This window comes from Chrysoperla carnea, chromosome 2 (genome assembly GCF_905475395.1).
Source record: "Chrysoperla carnea chromosome 2, inChrCarn1.1, whole genome shotgun sequence".
Taxonomy (NCBI): Eukaryota; Metazoa; Arthropoda; class Insecta; order Neuroptera; family Chrysopidae; genus Chrysoperla; species Chrysoperla carnea.
The window spans coordinates 97,533,291-97,553,521 of NC_058338.1; the positions used below are offsets into that span (position 1 = coordinate 97,533,291).

The following is a 20,231-nucleotide window of genomic DNA, read 5'->3' on the forward strand; positions in this document are numbered from 1 at the left end:
GTAGATAGTATATTTGAAAATTATTATGTTATTATGTCGGTCCTTAATATAGTGTATTTATGATGGTCCAAGATGTGTCCCATTTTTTCGCTAAAGCTCCAGAGGGTGTTGAGAAGTAGGTATTAAAGAAGTAGATCGGGTGTTGAGGAGTATGTAGATTTTGAGCATACCAAAACCAAAAGTTTTTGAGGCTTTCCCGTGTCTAAATAATTGAAAAAGAACTTTATTTTTTACGGAAACATGATAATTTTAAGCATTATTTTTAAAATGTTCTGCTACCGTAAGTTCTACTAGAAATAATGACGTGAGGTCTACAAACGGTCAAATTAGGATTCAAAAATAGAAAACGTTATAGTCAAAACGTAAGTTATCCGTGCAATTCTCTCGCCAAATTTTTCTTCATAATAATCAATACTAAAATAATTTTTAGCCATTTGCGAGGTAGCAGCGAAAAAATGAGGCACTCAGTAGTCTTGAGAGAAAATTTTACCGATTTTAATGTCAGTAGTTACTTCTCTTCCGATTATTGGGACACTTGGGTGTAATCGCAGTGATTCTTTGATAACCATTTCCATGTATTTTAACTTTGGAAGATCATCATGTTCGATTGAGTCTCTTTTACCAAGAACTTCCGATATTTCGCGATAGACTTTGTTTTGAATGTCTTTGTTGGAAGCCAATTGTAATAAAAGAAAGCTCAAAGCAGATGCTGTGGTATCAAAGGCCTGAAAAAAGAAATTATTAAATTATTTTTTGTTAACTTTTATTCGCTAACTTCTCTTTGATAATACTAAAGTTTAATTTTTATTTTATAATTTTCACTCTCAAGAAATACAGGATTTTATACGACCTGGAACCTGAATAAGCAAGTAACCAAAAAATATGGATTAAAAAAAAAGCTTTAGTGTTATCAGGGAAAAGTTTTCACTATGGTCAACTATTGTTCATCTGTAAAATCTGAATTATATTTTGTGAAATCCATTAAATATTCCAAAAGTGGCTTTTTATATTTATTTTTATTCATTTCGCTTACATTAACATTATTATTAACGGAACTCACATATTTCTTTCTTTTTTCAGAAATAATCTGGAAATAGAAATGTAACCAAATAAATCGGCGTGTACGCTTAACGCGCTAATATTTTTAACTCTCTTACATTTTTTGCGAATTCCTGTAAAATATCACGTGCTTTAGATATAATTTTATAATCTTCTGTTAATTTGTAAAATATTGTTGGAATTTTGAAAATATTTAATACCCTTGTAAATGCAAGCGAAGTAGCACTGAAGAATAGTTTTTTGTAAGATGAAATAGTATATAACGACCCTAGGCGAGAAAGTAAGATTTCCTAGCTTCGCATCAACATCCCGGGGCGACATTCTCGACATCAAACATTCTGGCCGTGGGTTGTATACTATTTTTCTTTACTCCTCTGTTGAAAGTACGATCTCACAATTGTTTAAATGCGCCATGGGAACTGATTCTAGCGCTGTCTGGTGATAGAAAATAGAAGCCGTCAATGGCAAGTCAAATTTCAACAGAAATAAGAAATAAATCACATCACATAGTTTAAATATTTTTTTTATTTCACTCATTATCAAAATATAAATAAATAATTCAATCATAGCCATGCATATATTTGACTTATCATAGACAGCGCTATTATTCTACCACTAGACAGCGCTAGAATCAGGGTGAAATATAGAAAAAATGGTCGTAAAAATACGTGTGATAGTTCGTTGGATTCGGAATTATTTCTAGAAAAATGTGCCAGAAGCATTTTTCAGCACATAAAACAAAAAAAATCGTAAAAAATCTTCAAAAGTTAAAAAATAATAATGCACTAAAAAGTAAAAAAATAACGAAAAAATATCCACGCATCGGATGAAAAAATGGAAGAGGACTTTTCGTCTTAGAATTTTATTTTCTATCTGATGCAACAAAAACGTGCAGTACTTACAGGACAACCTGGATAATGTTGTGAGGTAAGACTCAAATCACATAATCAAGGAGGCGCTGTTCAAGCTGGTTCCAAGATTACCACAAATGAAAAATTGGAAATTTTAAAAAGTTTATCTTATAATTGCACAAATTATTTCTACAAAAATAACAAGCCACAAAAGTCGCACTTTCTGGAGTTAAATATGGCCGGAGAAATGGTACTTTCGACTAGGAGATAAAGAAAAATTAATTTGCATTAATGACGTTTTGATTAAATTATTTACATGTGAATTGCATCAAAGTAAGAAGACTCATCATAAGAGTTTATATTAACACCCATTGTTGATCCTAAAATCAAATTTAACTCTTCATTCCCATATCCATGTGATTATATACAGGGTGGCTTTTTTAAGTTGACATATGCATGAAACTCGAAAAATAACTTTAATCGATAAAAAGCCTTCAAGCAAAAAATATCGGGTGTATAGGCGCACATCCTACGCAGACATTAAACTTGACCTTGACCTTCAGGCTTAATGAAAAGCTCACTGTACTCCATAAATGGTAATAGAGAGATTAACTCCTGTAATTGGAAGGTTGTTCATTAAAATAGTAACATTTTTTGTTCGAAAGATTTTTCTGAAAACCTTATAATTTAGACAAAAGCAAATTGTAAAGTTTTACCCAAAATTGTGTTTTCGTATCAAAATTATTATTTCTTATAATTGTTTCAGTAGGATCTAGGCACTCTTTGAAAAAATTTTTGTAATAAATACAATAAAAGTGATTTATTTTCTCACAAAGACCAATTTTGTTCAAATTAAATGAACAAACAAGCAAAAAGCTAGATTTTTACTAACAAGTTTTGTCTAAACTATTCGGCATACAAAAAAATGTTTCAAACAAAAAATATTTGCGTTTTTATAAAGAACAACTTTTTAATTTAAAGTTTTTGTCTAATGGTTTTCAGTTATGGATCAGAGTGAGTTTTTAATTGAACCCGAAAACTTGATCAAATTCAACGGATATAAGATACATACATTTTAAAACTAACATTTTTCGTTTGAAGTTATTTTCCTCGATTACACTTATTTTTCGTGTTTCACGAATATGTCAAGTTAAAAAATTCACCCCGTAAATAGAGAGTGGCTTAAAAGTCACGAACACATTTTAAATTAGAGTAACTTTCTAGAATTTCAATTTTAAATGTGTTTATTTCTGCAATACATTGTGTTAGTAAATTATTTACCACAAACTGAATCCAAAGCAGTTCTTGATAAATACTCAAATATATTAAACGATGTTTCTTTTTCCAAATCCAATTTCTGAGTTAAAATATTTATTTTTTCTACAAATATTTTAAAAAATGATTTTAAAATAGTTGGAGTAAAACCTCTTATCATAATACTTCGATGGTTTTTCCATTCTGAAACTAAAATTTTTTGTAATCATTAATTTCGGTTTTATTTTAAAATAAAAATTTTAATAATACCCTCGGATGTTATAATGGACTCGCCCATTACGCCGTTCCATATAATTTTCATCAGGTATGGTTTTTCTAAAGCATTTGGATTTGTTATAAGTTTTTGGACAATTTCCGGATCTGATGTTACAAATATTGGCAATGGGCCTAGCCATAGTCTAATAAACAAGTTTTGATATTGTTCGCCAATAATTTTTAATTTTTTTGCTATTTCTGGAAAAAAAGAGAATCAGTTTCGTTTCGTAACTGCAAGAGATAGACAAATTATGTAATATGGAAATTGGTCTCTTTGTTCAATATAATCGTTATATATTATTTTATTCCAAAGAATTGTACAGGATTGTTCAATAAGATGTTACCACTTAAGCGGGAAAAACACATTGTTCAAAATGGAGAAAACGTTGAAGGGTACACAAGGGTACAAAACCAGGTACTTTATGACACCATTGCGCTAATCTGAGACCACGTGGACGTCCAAGGCCAAGTCACACAACATTAACTATAATAATAAAGAAATCGCAGTAAGGAACCTTAGACTTTTCTCGACTTTGTCTAGATTTCATTACTTTTTAAAGATAAACAAGCAGCTCCATCGAGACTTGGCTAGTTTTTATAGAATGTTTTTGGTGAGATTTCACTTCTTTTGGTAGAAACGTGGGCATATTGATTTATTTTTCTCAGAGTCACCAGATACTCTAGATCTTCGATTATCCTAGTTTTTATAGTTTTCCCTTTATGTGGCCAGTAAACCCTAACTCTGTACCCAATTTCAGCTCTCTTAGTTTATGGGAATACTAGTTCTATTTTGATGATCATGAGTGAGTAAGTGAGTGTCATAATTGCGAAACTTTGCTTTCGCTTAACTTCGGAACTAAATGACTCACAGACTTGAAATTTTGGATTTTAAGTATGTGATTATAGCTTACTGGATGACGAAAATTCGTTCTGGTCTTATCTAGAGATTCTCAAATAGAGGCCTGAAAATGCGGCGAAATGGTTCCAGTAAAGGATGGTACGGCAGTGTTTGCTTCGCGCTCGACTTGGCGGGGGCACTGTCGTGCCTCCGATTGTTTAAAATGGAGAAACGTGCATTTGTAGAACATTATATAAATTACGATTATATTATATTCGCCCCCCCCCCTTATTGAAGTGGTAACAGCTGTTTGCACAATGTATTTCCGTCTTTAATTGGCAACCCCTTTTTGAATAAATATGTTTACCATTTATTAATGAAATAGCACATAAATCAGCGTACACTTTTCTGTACATTTCAAAATACTTGCACGATATACGATAACGCTGCACAGCCGAATTTGAGAAAACTATTACTTTTTAAAAGAAACCACGCAAAGTTTTTAAATAAATCTAACTAACGTCTTGAAAATCACTGAATGTAATTATGAAATGCAGTTCAAATCAATTTAAATAAAAATCTTTAAATTGACATTTGAAGTAAACGCGAATGAAAATTCCCAAAAATAAGACTTAAATTGTTGTTGAAATCTCAAAAATTTAATATGTTTGTCGTCTAACTAGAATCTCGATCTATTTTTTTTATTTATGTAGATGTATTACAAATATACCGAAAATATTACTGCAAGCTTCATAATTAGATTGACAATATTCTGAAAAATTTTACTCAACACCATTTTCTGTTATGAATGTAAATAATATTTTATAGCACTGAAAATATGTTTTAGCTTTTTTGGATTTCAGTTAAAAACATTTGTTTTACCTTCACAGGATCCCAAAAACATTAATAAATTTCCAAAAATTGGATAAGCTGTTGGTCCAGGAAATTTAAATGCATAATAACACATTCGAAAATAATTCCAAAAATAAATGCTTGTATAAATAATCACTAATATTGATAACACTATAGCAAGAAAAATTTGATTTTGCAGACATTCTATGAACATTGTTAAAGACAATTTTTGTTTACAATCATAGACAAAATTTGTTTAACTTGAAACATTCCTTAAACACATTTATAAATAGTTTCATATGCTGGCTTGCAAATTTATTTAAATTAATAACCTCTAAATTATAATTTAAATTAAAAACTTCTGCATTTTGCGGATGCAGAGTCTAGTTACAACAAGAGGAACGTAAGAAATGACATTCCATTTTAAGGGTTCCGTTGGTTACCTTTAGGATACGTAAATTGTTACTAAGCCTCCGCTAGTTGAGAGAAAGAAAAATCGAAAGCCAAAAGAAAATAATAGAGAGCTGAAGCTGCACTTGACTCGGTTGAAATCATCAACCACAAATGTGTTCCTATTTAGACGGAGAGATGAGCCATTGGGCGAATTCGGAATGCCTCATTTAAATCTATAAAGGCCTAACTGCACTTTATCTTGAATTATTCTTTTAATAATGACGTCTTTGTCTTATTGATGTTCAATTTTAAATTAAATTTGATGTTTCTATAAAGGTGTTGATAGGATTCGAACCGGCGACCATCGGTAAACGAGTCCAACAATCAAAACATTACTCCAAAGAATCATTTTAATGATAGTTTAGTGGTTATATACTCTAAGTAGTTATTATGATCTTAAAAAATTACAGAGGCCCAGATTTACAGAGCTTAGCATGGCAATTATTTAATACACATTTATATGTATAAAACGTATTTGAAGAAAAAAATAGTTTACATAACGAATTTTGGCAATGCTATAGATTTTCCTAGTTACACCCAAATTTGGCAAGGTGAACTTCGGCAACCTACGGTGACTGTTACTTTGTACCAGTATACCTTTGTACAAGTGTACCATATGTTTTTATATTGATAGAAGTTTCAAAGTATTACTTTTTAGGGTTTCGCCACTCGATAAAATAATCGATAATTTATAGGATCACTCTCACACCAGTCCTACATGCCCGTTTACCACGAAATGCAAAGTTTAAAAAAATAAAAAAAGATTACCATTTTTATAAATAAATCATCATTGAAATTGTATTATTTTTTTCAATTAACTATATTAAGTTGAAGTTTGCATAAAATTTGAAAATATGTTAGTTTATCATGTTTTAAAAGCCCCCTCCAAAGGACAGCTCAAAAAACAATTTTTAAAGGGTCACTCCGAATTTTTAAAAAATTTCAAAAACATTAAAAACCTGATTTTTTTTGTTTTAAATTTTTTTTTCATTATTTTATTTTTTGCTATGAGAAAAATTATGAAGATCCTGAAAATTTCAAGTCGAAATTTTAATATTGAAAGGTCGCTCCGAATTTTTCTAAGGTTCCAAGTGGTACTTTTAAACATGAATGTTTAGGAACTTTTGATTTTTTCCCTTCAATATTTGATACTACAGAATGAAATAGAACTTTTTTTTCGTTTCTCCTGTTTTAATTTCATCCTTGTGAATGAAATATTAAAGAAAAAAAATTAAAAGTTCGTTAATATTCATGTTCAAAAGTAGCTCGAAAAAATATAAAGTGCTCGACTTGGAACCTTAGAAAAATTCGGAGCGACATTTCAATATTAAAATTTCTACTTGAAATTTTCAGGATCTTCATAATTTTTCTCATAGAAAAAAATAAAATAATGAGAAAAAAAGTTTAAACAAAAAAATCCGGTTTTTAACGTTTTTGAAATTTTTAAAAAATTTGGAGTGACCCTTAAAAAATTGTTTTTTGAGCTGTCCTTTGGAGGGGGCTTTTAAAACATGATAAACTAACATTATTTCATAGGAGACTTACAAAAAAAAAAAATCGTTTTTTTTTTGGCCACCCTAGTTTATATGCTTATGCATCCTGGTGAATGAATAAATAAATAAATAAATAAATTAAAACTTTTTATTTTTCATCGTGTGTGGAAAATACAACATCAATAGTCATGAGTAGTTTTAAGACACCTGCGTGGTATACACTAGTAAAGTATCTTTGACGGATGACCTTTGCGTGTTTTATTTTTTCTAAAACGGTTGTTAGCAGAAAAAGTAGCAGAGCTGGTAGACATATTTGGGTAGGTGTTTGAGGCATTCTAAAAATTCGTCAGGTACCTCTCTCATAATATCCTAATACAAAAATGCAGACACAAACGAACGAAAGACATATAAAATTTTTTGTTGCCAAAATATCTTTAAGGAAACTTGTGATTTTATTGAAAGTAAATTTAAATATTAAACAAGTGAAAACAACCAATTGACTGAGTTAACTGTTGAAATACCATGTACAGACAGTGTTGATTACTCTGTCACAGTATACATACATACATGTAACACACATATAACTGATATACCCATATATTACTACAATTTGTGCATAACATGCGCTCTCACGAGTAAACAGTGATCTTTACGAAAAAATGTGTCAAACAAAAGTTGTTTATTTTTTTATAAGGAAAATTGTTTTACATTTAAACTTTTGTTCTATCTTTAACGGTTTACAAGATGGGTCCTACAAACCCAAGATCCAATTGACCTATGTTGCTCATTTACGAACTCGACCTAAATTTTTACGTCTTCAGCATGCTATAAATTTCAGCTTGATATCTCTTTTCGTTTTTGAGTATTCGTGATGACAGACGGACAGACGACAGACGACAGACTGACAACCGGCAATGGACTAATTAGGTGATTTTATGAACACCTATACCAAAATTTGGTTCATAGCATCATTTTTTTAAAGCGTTACAAACTTGGGACTAAACTTAGTATACCTTGCTATATTTTATATACATGGTATAAAAATGAAGAAAATAAACGAGCCAGGCCTTTTGCAAGGAATTTTAATAAGGGCATATTCTTGTAGCTGTATGCGAGCGCAGCGAGCTCCATTGCCGAAGGCTCCAGCCAGGCTGAAGACCATACCGAAGGCTTAGGACTGAAGGCCGAAGGCCAGTTCCAAAGTTTTAAGTTTTCACTTCCACCGACAGTACCCATGACCGACTGTCTTTTTTAGGAATTTCGAAAAACAGGGTGAAAGATACAATTTACGGACTTGTCCATTTTATACGTCACCTTTAAGCTTCTTATATTTGCACCGGATAGAAGAACATAGTATAGTATACAGAAGCATCCTGTACATAGTTAAAACATATGCAAAATTTTTAATTTTTTTTAAAATTTTGTTTTTAAATTTTTCTTTTTTAATTGTAAAAAGTCATAATTCAATGAGTATATCAGAAAAGATGGCCATGGATTGTTTTACATTTACTATTTTAAATTTTTATAGACATCTTTAATTTATGGTTCAAAATGATGATCATAGATGGAGCGAGTAAAATGTCGGATTAAATTTATTATTTTAATTTTTAATATATCTTTAAAGCGTTGCAAACAAACAAACATATGAACATTGTTACTTTCACATTTATAATATATAGTAATAGGGATATCGCTGAAACAATCACCCTATAAACTCTCTTTTAGGACTCTCATACAAGTAAGGTTTACATGTAAACCTAATAGAAATCTTAGCTATTTCAATTCATAGAGAGCGCACATATTCGTGAAATTGTTTTGTTTATAATTCGTACAGTTAAACTAAATATCTAAAAAGAAAAAATTAATGCAACTTTGAAATTTTCCACAGTTTATCAGGGTGAAAGCTCTTCGTAAAAAAAGTCCACTTCTCAGGGGGGTACCTAACCCCCTTTTTTTTAGGTAGTTGGGGATTTGAATAAGTTTTGTACAAATTACAAAAAAACTATGCATCAAATAAACAAAATTTAATTAATTCTGGCTGAAGTATTTCTGCACATTTTCGTTTTTTTTCGACTTTCTAGCTTCAAAGTCGACCAAGATATGACGATTTTAAAATAGAATTTTTTTGTATTCAAGCAAATAAAAAAGTATCGATCTTTTAAACTGTTAGAGATGGAACAAAAGTTTAAATGTAAAGTTAATTCTTATAATAAAATTAACAACTTTTATATGAACCATTCTTTCGTAAATATCACTGTAAACCCGTGGGGGCGCTACTTAGAAAGAAACTTCGGTGTCCATTTTCTCCAAAGCTATAAAAAAAATGTGTGGATTTTTGTCAGGTTAACTTCAACTAGTGGTTTTGTGAAACATTTCAGAAAAAGAAAAAAAATATCCAGAAAAATATATTGGAAACGCCCTCACGGGTAAAAAGGGATATTTAGAGAAAAATATTTCAAGCAAAAGTTGTTTAATTTTTTATAAGAAATAACTTTTATATTTAAACTTTTGTTCTAACTCTAACGGTTTAATTGTAAAATAGGCATATATCGGTCAGTTTTGAAGATAGAAAGTCGAAAAAAACGAAAATGTGCACAAATACTTTAGCTAGAACTTTTAATTGAACTTTTTTATTTTATTTGATGCATAGTGTTTTTGCAATTTGTAAAAAGCTGATTAAAATCTCCAATTACTATAAATATAATAATAATAAAGTAGTGTATCGTTACCATGTAATTTGGTGGCGGACTGCAAATTAGCAACGAGTAACATACATAAATAAGAGTAATTACGATTAGCTAATTCATACTGATGATGACTACTTGGTAGTCGAAATACGTATTTATATAATACAAAAAAACTTATCTAGGAAATCGGGGCAAAAATCGAAAATTATTTCGAAATATCCTAGAGTTCTCATTTATTATCTTCTGAAGTTGTTTATTTTTTATGTAAAGAATATTTTTTACATTTAAACTTTTGTTCTATCTCTAACAGTTTAACAAAAGAAAAACTCAAAATTTTAGCATGTCTGAAATTTTTCAAGCATCATATTTGAAAAACTATTAGACATACGGAACTGTGGGTCGGTTTCATTTGTTTCAAATTTAATATACTTTTAAAATGATACAGTAACTAAAGTCAAAGCTCATAGTTTTTTAATTTTGTTTGCAAAACATGGTTTCACACTCCCCTCAGGGGTCCAAACACACACTAAAAAAGTAGCTTTACATCGCGCTTTGCGATTTGAATGTAGGATTTGATTGGCTAAAATTAATTTTATAGGAAATGAAACAAATTTTTAATAAGATATTTACAAAAACTTTTAATGCGTAGGTACCACTTCATGCATAAAATGAAATCCCAACTTCATCTGTGTAACGGCATACAATTGGCCTGTTTTTGTAATGAAGTTACTTAAATTAATAAAATTATTTATTAAAAAAGTATACAAATCCTTGAAGAATTACTAATTAGACAAATATACGATAATATATTCTTGTTATAACTATAATTTTGTTTTTATTAAGATTTTTATTTCAAATTATAATTACACAGGACGTCAAAATATGGAATTTCTTTATTTTGAAAGTTTAACGAAATATTTTAGTTCTTTGACTAGTTAAAATAATCCTAGAAAAAACGAAAATTATAATATTTATTCGATTTTACCTGAAAAAATAATGCTGGAAAGAAGAATATTGGAAATATTCAAAACAAGTGAAAACAAACAATTGACTGAGTTTATTGTTGAAATACCATGCATAGACAGTGTTGATTACTCTACCACATTACACATACATACATAACTAATTTAACTGATATTCCCATATAATATCTACTATACCATTTACACCTAATTTGCGCCCTACGGGTAAACAGTCTTGTTTACGAAAAAATGTATCAAACAAAAGTTGTTTTGTTTTTTATAAGGAACATTTTTTATATTTAAATTTTTGTTCTATGTCTAACGGTTTACAAGATGGGTCCTACGGATCCAAGACCCAATTGACCTATGGTGCTCATTTACAAACTCGACCTAACTTTTCAGGTCCTGAGTACGTTTTTGAGTTATCGTGTTGACAGACAGACAGACAACCGGAAATGGACTAATTAGGTGATTCTATGAACACTTATACCAAATTTTTTTTCGTAGCATCAATATTTTTAAACGTTACAAACTTGGGACTAAACTTAGTAAATCTTGCATATGACATATGCATGGTATAAAAATCTTTTAAAGGAACATGAATCATAATTTCTGATGGCGTAAAAAATTTTAAGTATAAATTTAATTATTTTATAAAATTAGTTCGAATATAGGGGAGCAAAGCGAGTTTTGCCATATTTTTAACAAAATTTTTTGAAAATCTAACCTAATAAACAAAACTAGAACCAATTTTTGCTACAAAGTTTTTGTTTCTAATAAATAACCAATTTATTAACTTTGTTAACAATTATCATTATAATTTTTGTCTTTCGGTGATTCGTACTTGATGTCCATTCACTAATTTCGTAGTTGCACTAATTTCATATTTTAACTCATTTAAATTTAAATCGGTATGAAATTCATATCGACTTAATAAAATGGCTAAAGTTGTTTTCATAAAGATCCATGCATATCGAACACCTAGAAATGATTTATTTATTAAATACTGTTTATAAACAATTTTTTACGATTTTTTGGTACGAGAGCTGTCAACGTTTTTGAGAGTTTATTTTGAGACGGTTGAATTTTGGAAATTTCCTTTCTTATTGTAACGGCGGTTGCGCTACCTAATTAAAGGAGATGCGCGCTAGTTAAGTCTTCTGTTTGCAAATTAAAATTACATTATTCAATTGTAAAACTAAATCATATCAAAATTCCAGCCATACTAAAATCATTTGTATAGTTCTTTTTTTTTTTAATTATTAGAATAATATCTGGCGCGATGTTATCAACGGCAAAACTGTCTGACAATAATATTTTAATTGGTTAAAGGCTTTGGAAAAGGTTTTTTAAAAAATTGTCTATGAAATAATTTTAAAGTGAACAATTTTCGAAGCTTTTTTTCAGGAATGCGCACTTTTAAACAATAGGAAAATTAATATTCCAAATTTATTCGACTTAAAATCAACTTTTTCGTGACCCCCCTTATACCTTATTCATACCAATACAATTTCTAGGGCCAGCACTAAATGGGATAAATGCGTACGGATGTTGATTTTTAATATTTTCTGGTGTGAAACGTTCTGGATCAAATTTTAATGGATTTTTCCAATATTTATAATTACGGTGTATTGCAAATATTGGAATTGCAACCGTAGCGCCTTTTGGAATTATATTATTCCCTGAAAACAGTGTGATTTTTGTAATTTAATTTTTTATATGTGTTAATAAAATATTGTTACCGGTTTTAATATCTTGAGATACTTCTCTTGCGATAATTGGTCCTGTTGCAATTAATCGCATTGACTCTTTAATTACCATTTCCATGTATTTTAGTTTTGGTAAATCATCAAAATCGATTGAGTCTTTATTATTTTCACCAAGAACTTCTAATATTTCTTGATAAACTTGAGTTTGTATGTCTTTGTGACCAGCCAATTGTAATAAAACAAAGCTCAGAGAAGTTGCTGTGGTATCAAAACCCTAAGAAAGGAAATTGATAATAAACGTTGAATTCAAATTACAGGACCCGTATATAGAGGGGTAAATTTATGCTTTCTGTTGGGTAGAACTTTCTCCCAAGTTCTGCCCAATGATGGCCAATCTTATTCTGAATTTATTTGATATTTTTGAAAGTCAGAAAAGAGCTTTGTAATAGTTAGGAAATGACTGACGGGTTGATGGTCTGAATGAGCCCTTAACTATATTTGTAAAAATGACAAGAGGCTTTAAAAAAATGGTTGATTTTCATAAATGCTCAAAAACTTACCCCAAAAATAATGGTGTTAGTTTCATTACGTAGTTGTTCATCCGTAAAATTGGTGTTATTTTTTGTAAAATCCATTAAATATTCTAAAAAGGATTTTTTATATAAATTTTTATTAATCGCTCTTACATCATCCAAATTATCAACGGATGTCACATAATTTTTTCTTTTATCATCAATTATCTGAAAATAAAAATTGTCAAATCAAAGAGTATAAAATAGAGGAGGCTCCCATTACTGGCAAAAAAGAATATACAAATTTCAACGCCTCTAAAAGATTGTGTCCAGTCATAAACGATCTTAGTTTTGTTTAAAAAATCTGTTAGCAGAGAGTAGTTTCCAAACTACTCTTCGCTTCCAAAGCGCCACTTTGTTCTGTGTAACAAATTCGTAATAATAGTATATAGTCTGTTGTAAATACAGTAGTTTTTTCAGCACACAAATTCCAGATGGTACATGATGATACATTCGTGCCTGTGTATGCGACCTCTCGTCTATCTTATAACTCTTTGGGTTAAATGACTACAGTCGAATACTATAAGTACAATACTAGCGTTAATTTCACGAGATGGTGTAGATTGTTCTCTTTCTCGTGACCCAGAACTACGCTTATACAAATTCTTGTTACGTAATTCTAGATAATATACACTGAAAACAATTCAATATTGTAACTTACTTTACCAACGAATTTCTGTATAATACTTCGATTTTTCGATATAGTTTTATAATCCCGTGTAAATTTGTAAAATATGTTTGGATGTTTAAAAACATTGAATATCCTTACGAAGGCAAGAGACAATGCACTGAAACATTTTTCCAATCGAATTATTATGAACTAATGACTTTTTGTGTTAGTGGATGAACAAACGAGGCATAAAAAATGATCCAAAGTTCGAAAAATTTGTGCAGTAAGTCGGATTTGAATGCGGTTTTCGGCATTAGATTCGTTAGAGCGTCAGGAAATTTTGTGACCTAGTCTGATTTATAAGAAATTTAAAATATGCAATTTGAATATTTAATGTGCATTTTATAATTGCATTTAAAATTGACCGTAAATATCAAATTCGAAATTCGGTTATACGAATATTATGACAGAATTGGTCTCAGAGGTATCTGATGCTCAGGGTAAACAGTTTCTCGCCGTCTGGAGGAGTTTTCGAGAAAATTGTTATATAATCGATCCATACTCGTTAAACGAGGGTTTTTTGGGTCGCTTAGCACGAATATTGTGACAGAATTGGTCTTGGGGATACCTGATGCAACGCTATTCCCACCATCTGTTGAAGTTTTTGAGGAATTCGTAATATAATCAGTTCAAACTCGTTACTCGGGGATTTTTCGGGTCGCTGATCACGAATATCGTGAGAAAAGTCCAGGAAGCGACGGCGATACCGTTGTACCAGATACCTCTGAGACCTATTATGTCATTATATTAGTATTCAGCGACCTCAAAAACCCCCGTGTAATGAGTTTGGACTGATTATATGACGAAATTCTCGATAACTCCAAGAGGCGACGGACCGTTGCACCAGGTACCTCTCAGAACAAATTCTGTCACGATATTCGTGTTCAGTGACCCCAAAAACTCCCGTTCAACAAGTTTGAAATCATTTTCATCACTATTAACCGAATTGTGAATTTAATATTAATGATCAATTTAAAATACAATTATAAAATGCATATTATTTATGCTAATTGCATATTTTTAATTTCTTATAAAACAGATTAGGTCACAAAATTTCCTGACGCTCTAAGGAATCGAATGCAGAAAACCGCATTCAAAATCTGACTTTTCGAACACAAATTTTTCGAACTTTATTCCTTCGTTTCTTCGTCTATAGTTATCTTACCTCTCAATAGCATCAAGGTAATATGACTCATTATATGAATTCATATTTACACCCATGGTCGATTCTAAAACCAAATAAAATTCTTAAATTGAAGCGTTGTTCATATTTATCATTATCTAAATCGTTTACCACAAACTGAATCCAAAGTAGTTCTTGATAAATACTCAAATATATCAAACGATTTGTTTTTATTTAATTCTAAGTCTAATTTTTTAGTTAAAATATTAGTTTTTTCCACAAATATTTTAAAATACGATTTTATAATTACTGGACTAAATGCTTTTATGATGAAACTTCGATTGTGTTTCCATTCTGGAACTAAAATTTTGAAATTGAAAGTTTTGGTTTTATTTTTTAATTAAATTAAACTTTAATAATAGTATAATACCCTCGGATGTTAAAATTGACTTCTCCATTACATTGTTCCATATGAATTTCATTAGGTATGGTTTTTCTAAAGCGTTTGGATTTGTTAAAACTTCTTGGACAATTTTTGGATCTAAAGCTGCAAATATTGGCAATGGACCTATCCATGCTCGTACTAGGGAAGAATTTCGATATTGCTCACCAAGAGAAAGTAAATTTTTAGTTGTTTCTGAAAAATTACATAGATTTTATAAATAATTTTTCTAAAACTTTCCTTAGAAATAGCTTAGACAAAATAACTATATGTTTTAGTTTTAGTTCCAGTAAAAACTTTACTAGTTCATTTGTGCGAATAATTCCGAATTCTATTTTGATGAACCTTCAAATAGTAATAATATTATGTGTAAATAAGTACAAATGCAAAAATAAAGTTTTTTTACCTTCAATAGTTCCCAAAAACAATGCTCCGTTTCCGATAATTGGATAAGCTGGTGGTCCGGGAAGTTTCGATGCATAGTAACACATTCGAATATAATTCCATAAAAAACTCCTTACACGAAAAACAATTACTGTGATTAACAGCAACACTACCGCAATAATTGGACTTTCTAGACAATTCATTAATAATGCTAAAAACATGTTGTTTGCCTTGAACGGTCTTGTCGCCAAAAAATAATTATTCCAAAGTGATTAATTTATTTGCTGTTCAAACTTCAAAAAAAGAAGATTTAGTTGTTACATATTTTTAAATCTTTAAATTATTATAATGCTTGATATTTAAGCCGTTTGCAAATCGAATTATTATGCACTGTGTCCATCAAAATTATGAAAAGCATTCAAAATTAATTTTTAAAATGTTAAAGAACGTTTATTGAATTTGTAATATTAAATTAATTATTAGAAGTTCACATCAGTTTGATACTTTCACCAAAATAAACAAGTTTTAAAAAGATTATTTTGTCTAATCTGCGAATTTAAATGACGTCAATGATCTGTACAGGGCGTTCTAAAAGGTTTGTAAAACGTTCTACAAAAATACAATACAGTTTAACACTGACCTATCAATATCTGAAACAATTAAACATAGTTTTTACCCGTGTGTCAAGGAGTGCTTATGTTTTTCGCGCGTATCTTGTGTGTATGTATGTATTTGTTTGTAAATTTCTTTATTACTTCGTATCTTCCAAATAGTTAAATGGATTTCATCGTTTCGGGTATCTTTACATTTATCTCAAAAACCTACGTGTTCTTATATGTGTTTTTGAAAAAAACAAAACTAGATGGCGGTTTTTTGACGCGAAATAGTAATGCGTTAATTAAAAAAAATTAACAAAAATTATTTAAAAAATCAAAAAAACCCGACTGAGTTAAATGTAAACTGAAATGAAAAAAGCAAGTCCAACAGTTAACATAGCGACTTTAACAATCGAGATCCATTAAAATCTACATTGGCTCGAATCTTCCCAATAATACAATAATAGGTCCCGGCTGTGAAAGTTTCTATGTAAACTGCTGGACTTGTTTTTTTCTTTTCAGATTTTCAGTTTACATTTAATGTAGTCGAGTTTTTTGTTTTTTTAAGTAAATTTTTTTTTTTTTACTTTACGCTTTTTAGTTAAAATTTTCAAATACCTATTCAACGGTACTCCACTAACCATAGTTTGCCGACTTTCATTTTCAGCCTATGTATGTATGTTTGGTCCTTTGGTCCAATGTATGTATGTTTGCAGGTCAACATTCTCAAGGCTAAGACAAATCGATTGACGTAAGAATCATCAAAATTGACCGATGCACGGCCTCTAGTGTGCATCGTAGGAACAGGTATATACTGATAAAACACATTACCACTCGTTTGCGTTGCTCAGTCGGGTAATAAAGAAAATTAATAAGGTATTACAAAACTATATATAAAATAAATTGAATTAAAAATAATGAATTGGTTTAAAAGTTTTAATAAAGAATAAGAGAGTTTTTTTAGTGCTGGGACACTACAAAGACCAAAATAAAATAATCATAAAAATAAAAAATAAAAAACCCAACTGCGTTAACTAAAATCTGAAAAGGAAGAAATAAGTTTAGTAGTTTACATGGTGATTTTAACAGTCGGCACCCATTAAAAGTTAGACTCAAATCTACTCAATAATGGGATCCGACTTTAAAAGTCGCCATGTAAACTACCGCAGTCGGTCTTTTAATTTTTATAATTATTTATTTTTTCATACTTCAATTATTTTGTACTTCATTCATAGACCGTGGGACACCACGTTTTTTCTTTAAATGATAAATACATACTTGAAACTTCGTGAGTGTCTTCCTTTTGACGAGTCTATTAAACTTTCCTCTACGCTTTTTTTTCGAAAGTGCTGCGTTTTCTGATCGATCGGACTGAACGTAACATGGAATTTGTCGGACACTATGATCACTTGATAATATTAATAATTATTAAACAATTCAGCAAAAGTGAATCGACCATGTATTCAAAAACAAAAATATTTAAGTACGACATGTCTGAGATGGTTTATTGTTAATTAATGTTATCAAATGGACATAGGGCCCGACAAATTTTCTGTTACGTTTTTTCAAACCGATAATTCAAATATGATGTTATCGTTCTCATTTAAAAACGCAACACTTTCGAAAAAAAATCGTAGAGGAAACTTTGGTAGACTCGAGAAAAGAAAGCTACTCACTAAGTTTCAACATGTATTCATCACTTAAACCTTGGAGTACCACTGTATATTAAGGATTAAAATAGCAAATATCGAAGAAGCCGCAAGGATAAACCATTATTATCAGGAGTACTTTTTTGTAGTATATATATAATCTAATTCACTTTCAATTTTTTACCTCCATGAGAATACACATAAGTGAGTGTTTGAATTTTAAAAGTTCCATGTTCTATGACAATGGAATAAGACACATTTAATTCTTATGTGACCTTTTTTGTCACATAAAACAATGTCAACATACCCAATTTTAGCAAAATAACATTTTGAGTTTGGAATTCAGTTACAAAAATCAACTTCAACATTTCAACTATAAAACCGTCTAGCTCCCAAACGGAGTAGACAATATAAATCTAATGAGTTGTATTGCATTTGGCAGAACGTTGTACAAGCCTTTTAAAGCACACTGTGTGTCAATGAATTGTTTGTGAAATTATTTGTATGAGCTCACTAAATTCGAAGATTAGAAAAAAAAATTAAAAGATATCATATCAAATAAGTTGCACAAGGCTAACACTTAATTAGCCAAGCAGAAATTTGGGTGCTTTATTAGCGCGCATACCGCGTGAATTAACGCAACCACTCTCAGGCGGAAGACGTACTTGATGCCTACCTTTTTCAATAACAATGTTCGAAGAAGAACATCTCTCGAATACATTTCCCTTGCTCTCTTACCAAAATATTCAAGAAAATATTCATGAAAAAAACAATGTCACATGTGCATGAATACAAAATATATCTACACATAAATAAAATGTCCAAAACCAGAAAATATTATTTCATATGAAATGAAAATCACGTTTAGTATTTGAAAATATTCTCTGTGAAAAGATGGAGAAGAAAAAATATCGGTCAAGGGTAAGTCTGACTCGTACACGAAGGGTTTGGTACCATCGCACAACATATAACACTGTGTATTTTTTAAATACTTTTGTAAAAGAAATAAGAGTACGCTATAACAATGTTTAATTATTAATCTAATGAAATAATATACAGCGTGTTTACTTAAGTTGGCTACTAATATGCAAAATATACTAAGTTTAGTCCCGTTTTGTGACGTTTAAAAATATTGATACTACGCACAAAATTTTGGTATAGGTGTTCATAAAATCACCTAATTAGTCCATTTCCGATTGTCTGTCCGTCTGTGGACACGATAACTCAAAAACGAAAAAAGATATCAATCTGAAATTTTTACAGAATACTCAGGACGTAAAAAGTGAGTTCGTAAATGAACAACATATTTCAATTTGGTCTTGGGTCCACAGGACCCATCTTGTAAACCGTTAGAGATAGAACAATATTTTAAATATAAAAAATGTTCCTTATAATAAACAAAACAACTTTTTTTAAACATTTGTTCATAAACATCACTGTTTACCCGTGAGGGCGCAAATTAGGCGTAAATTGTATAGTATGTATTATATGGGAATATCAGTTATATTTGTTATGTATGTATGACATGTATGTATGTGTAATGTGATAGAGTAATCAACACTGTCTATGCATGGTATTTCAACAACTAACTCAGTCAATTGTTTGTTTTTACGAAAAAAACGTTATTCTTTATAAAAATCTCTGCTTTTGAAAATACAAACAAGGTATTTTCTTTTGAAATCGAATGTACAGCATGTCACAAATTGAAAAAGTTCGATATTAATGTTAATGGTCTACGTTTAGAATTGTAGACCATTTTGAACAGATAATAAGGGAAACGGCTTAAGAAATCACTCTCGAGATATGCAGGAGTATTTTAAAAAGAATTTTATAAGAGCTACATGAAAAGAACGCGTAGATGAATACGTTGAGGCAAAAACGAACTGAAGATAAAGAATTTGTTAAAGAATTAATTATTAACACTGGGAATGTTTTGAACACTTTAATTTTAAGTTAAATTTTGCAAATCCTACCTATAGGATAATGTTATCTGTTATCCTATTTAACCAGTCATCGTACTTCAAATGCCTATTTTCTTATTTCAAACCTTTAATGAATGATATCTAACAAAATTAAAGTAGAACATTTATTTTTCATTACATTATAAATACAATTATTATTATTGTTGAGGTAAGTAACAACAGTTATCTTCAATTCGTTTTTGCCTCAACGTATCCACCCACCTTCGTCCTTCGCGTTCCATTCATGTTATTGGGGTACTGTTACAAAATTCTTTAAATATACTCCTACATATTTCAGCAGTGATTTCTTAAACCGTTTCCCTTATTATCTGTTCTATATATTCTACATTTCTAAACGACCATTAACATTCCTATCGAACTTTTTTAATCTGATCCACCT

General features: G+C 30.1%; 2 protein-coding genes across 12 annotated transcripts in view; one reads left to right on the plus strand and one right to left on the minus strand.

Moving 5' to 3' along the window:
• Positions 1-16,058, minus strand: part of LOC123292075 (cytochrome P450 4C1-like) — a 41,207-nt gene extending 25,149 nt beyond the window's left edge. The window contains exons 1-8 of one of the 2 annotated variants that reach the window (XM_044872600.1): positions 15,648-16,058; positions 15,230-15,436; positions 14,971-15,159; positions 14,842-14,905; positions 13,668-13,794; positions 12,995-13,174; positions 12,468-12,708; positions 12,228-12,407 (exon numbers count right to left, since the gene is read on the minus strand). In XM_044872600.1, coding sequence (XP_044728535.1) covers positions 12,228-12,407; positions 12,468-12,708; positions 12,995-13,174; positions 13,668-13,794; positions 14,842-14,905; positions 14,971-15,159; positions 15,230-15,436; positions 15,648-15,846 — 1,387 coding nt within the window. In that variant the 5' untranslated portion in view covers positions 15,847-16,058. The remainder of the gene's footprint in view (positions 1-12,227; positions 12,408-12,467; positions 12,709-12,994; positions 13,175-13,667; positions 13,795-14,841; positions 14,906-14,970; positions 15,160-15,229; positions 15,437-15,647) is intronic. The other variant, XM_044872599.1, reaches the window with a different exon arrangement.
• The window catches only part of LOC123292073 (uncharacterized protein CG43867), an 872,927-nt gene that overhangs the window by 486,697 nt on the left and 365,999 nt on the right, over positions 1-20,231 (plus strand). The gene's annotated exons all lie outside the window — the stretch shown is intronic.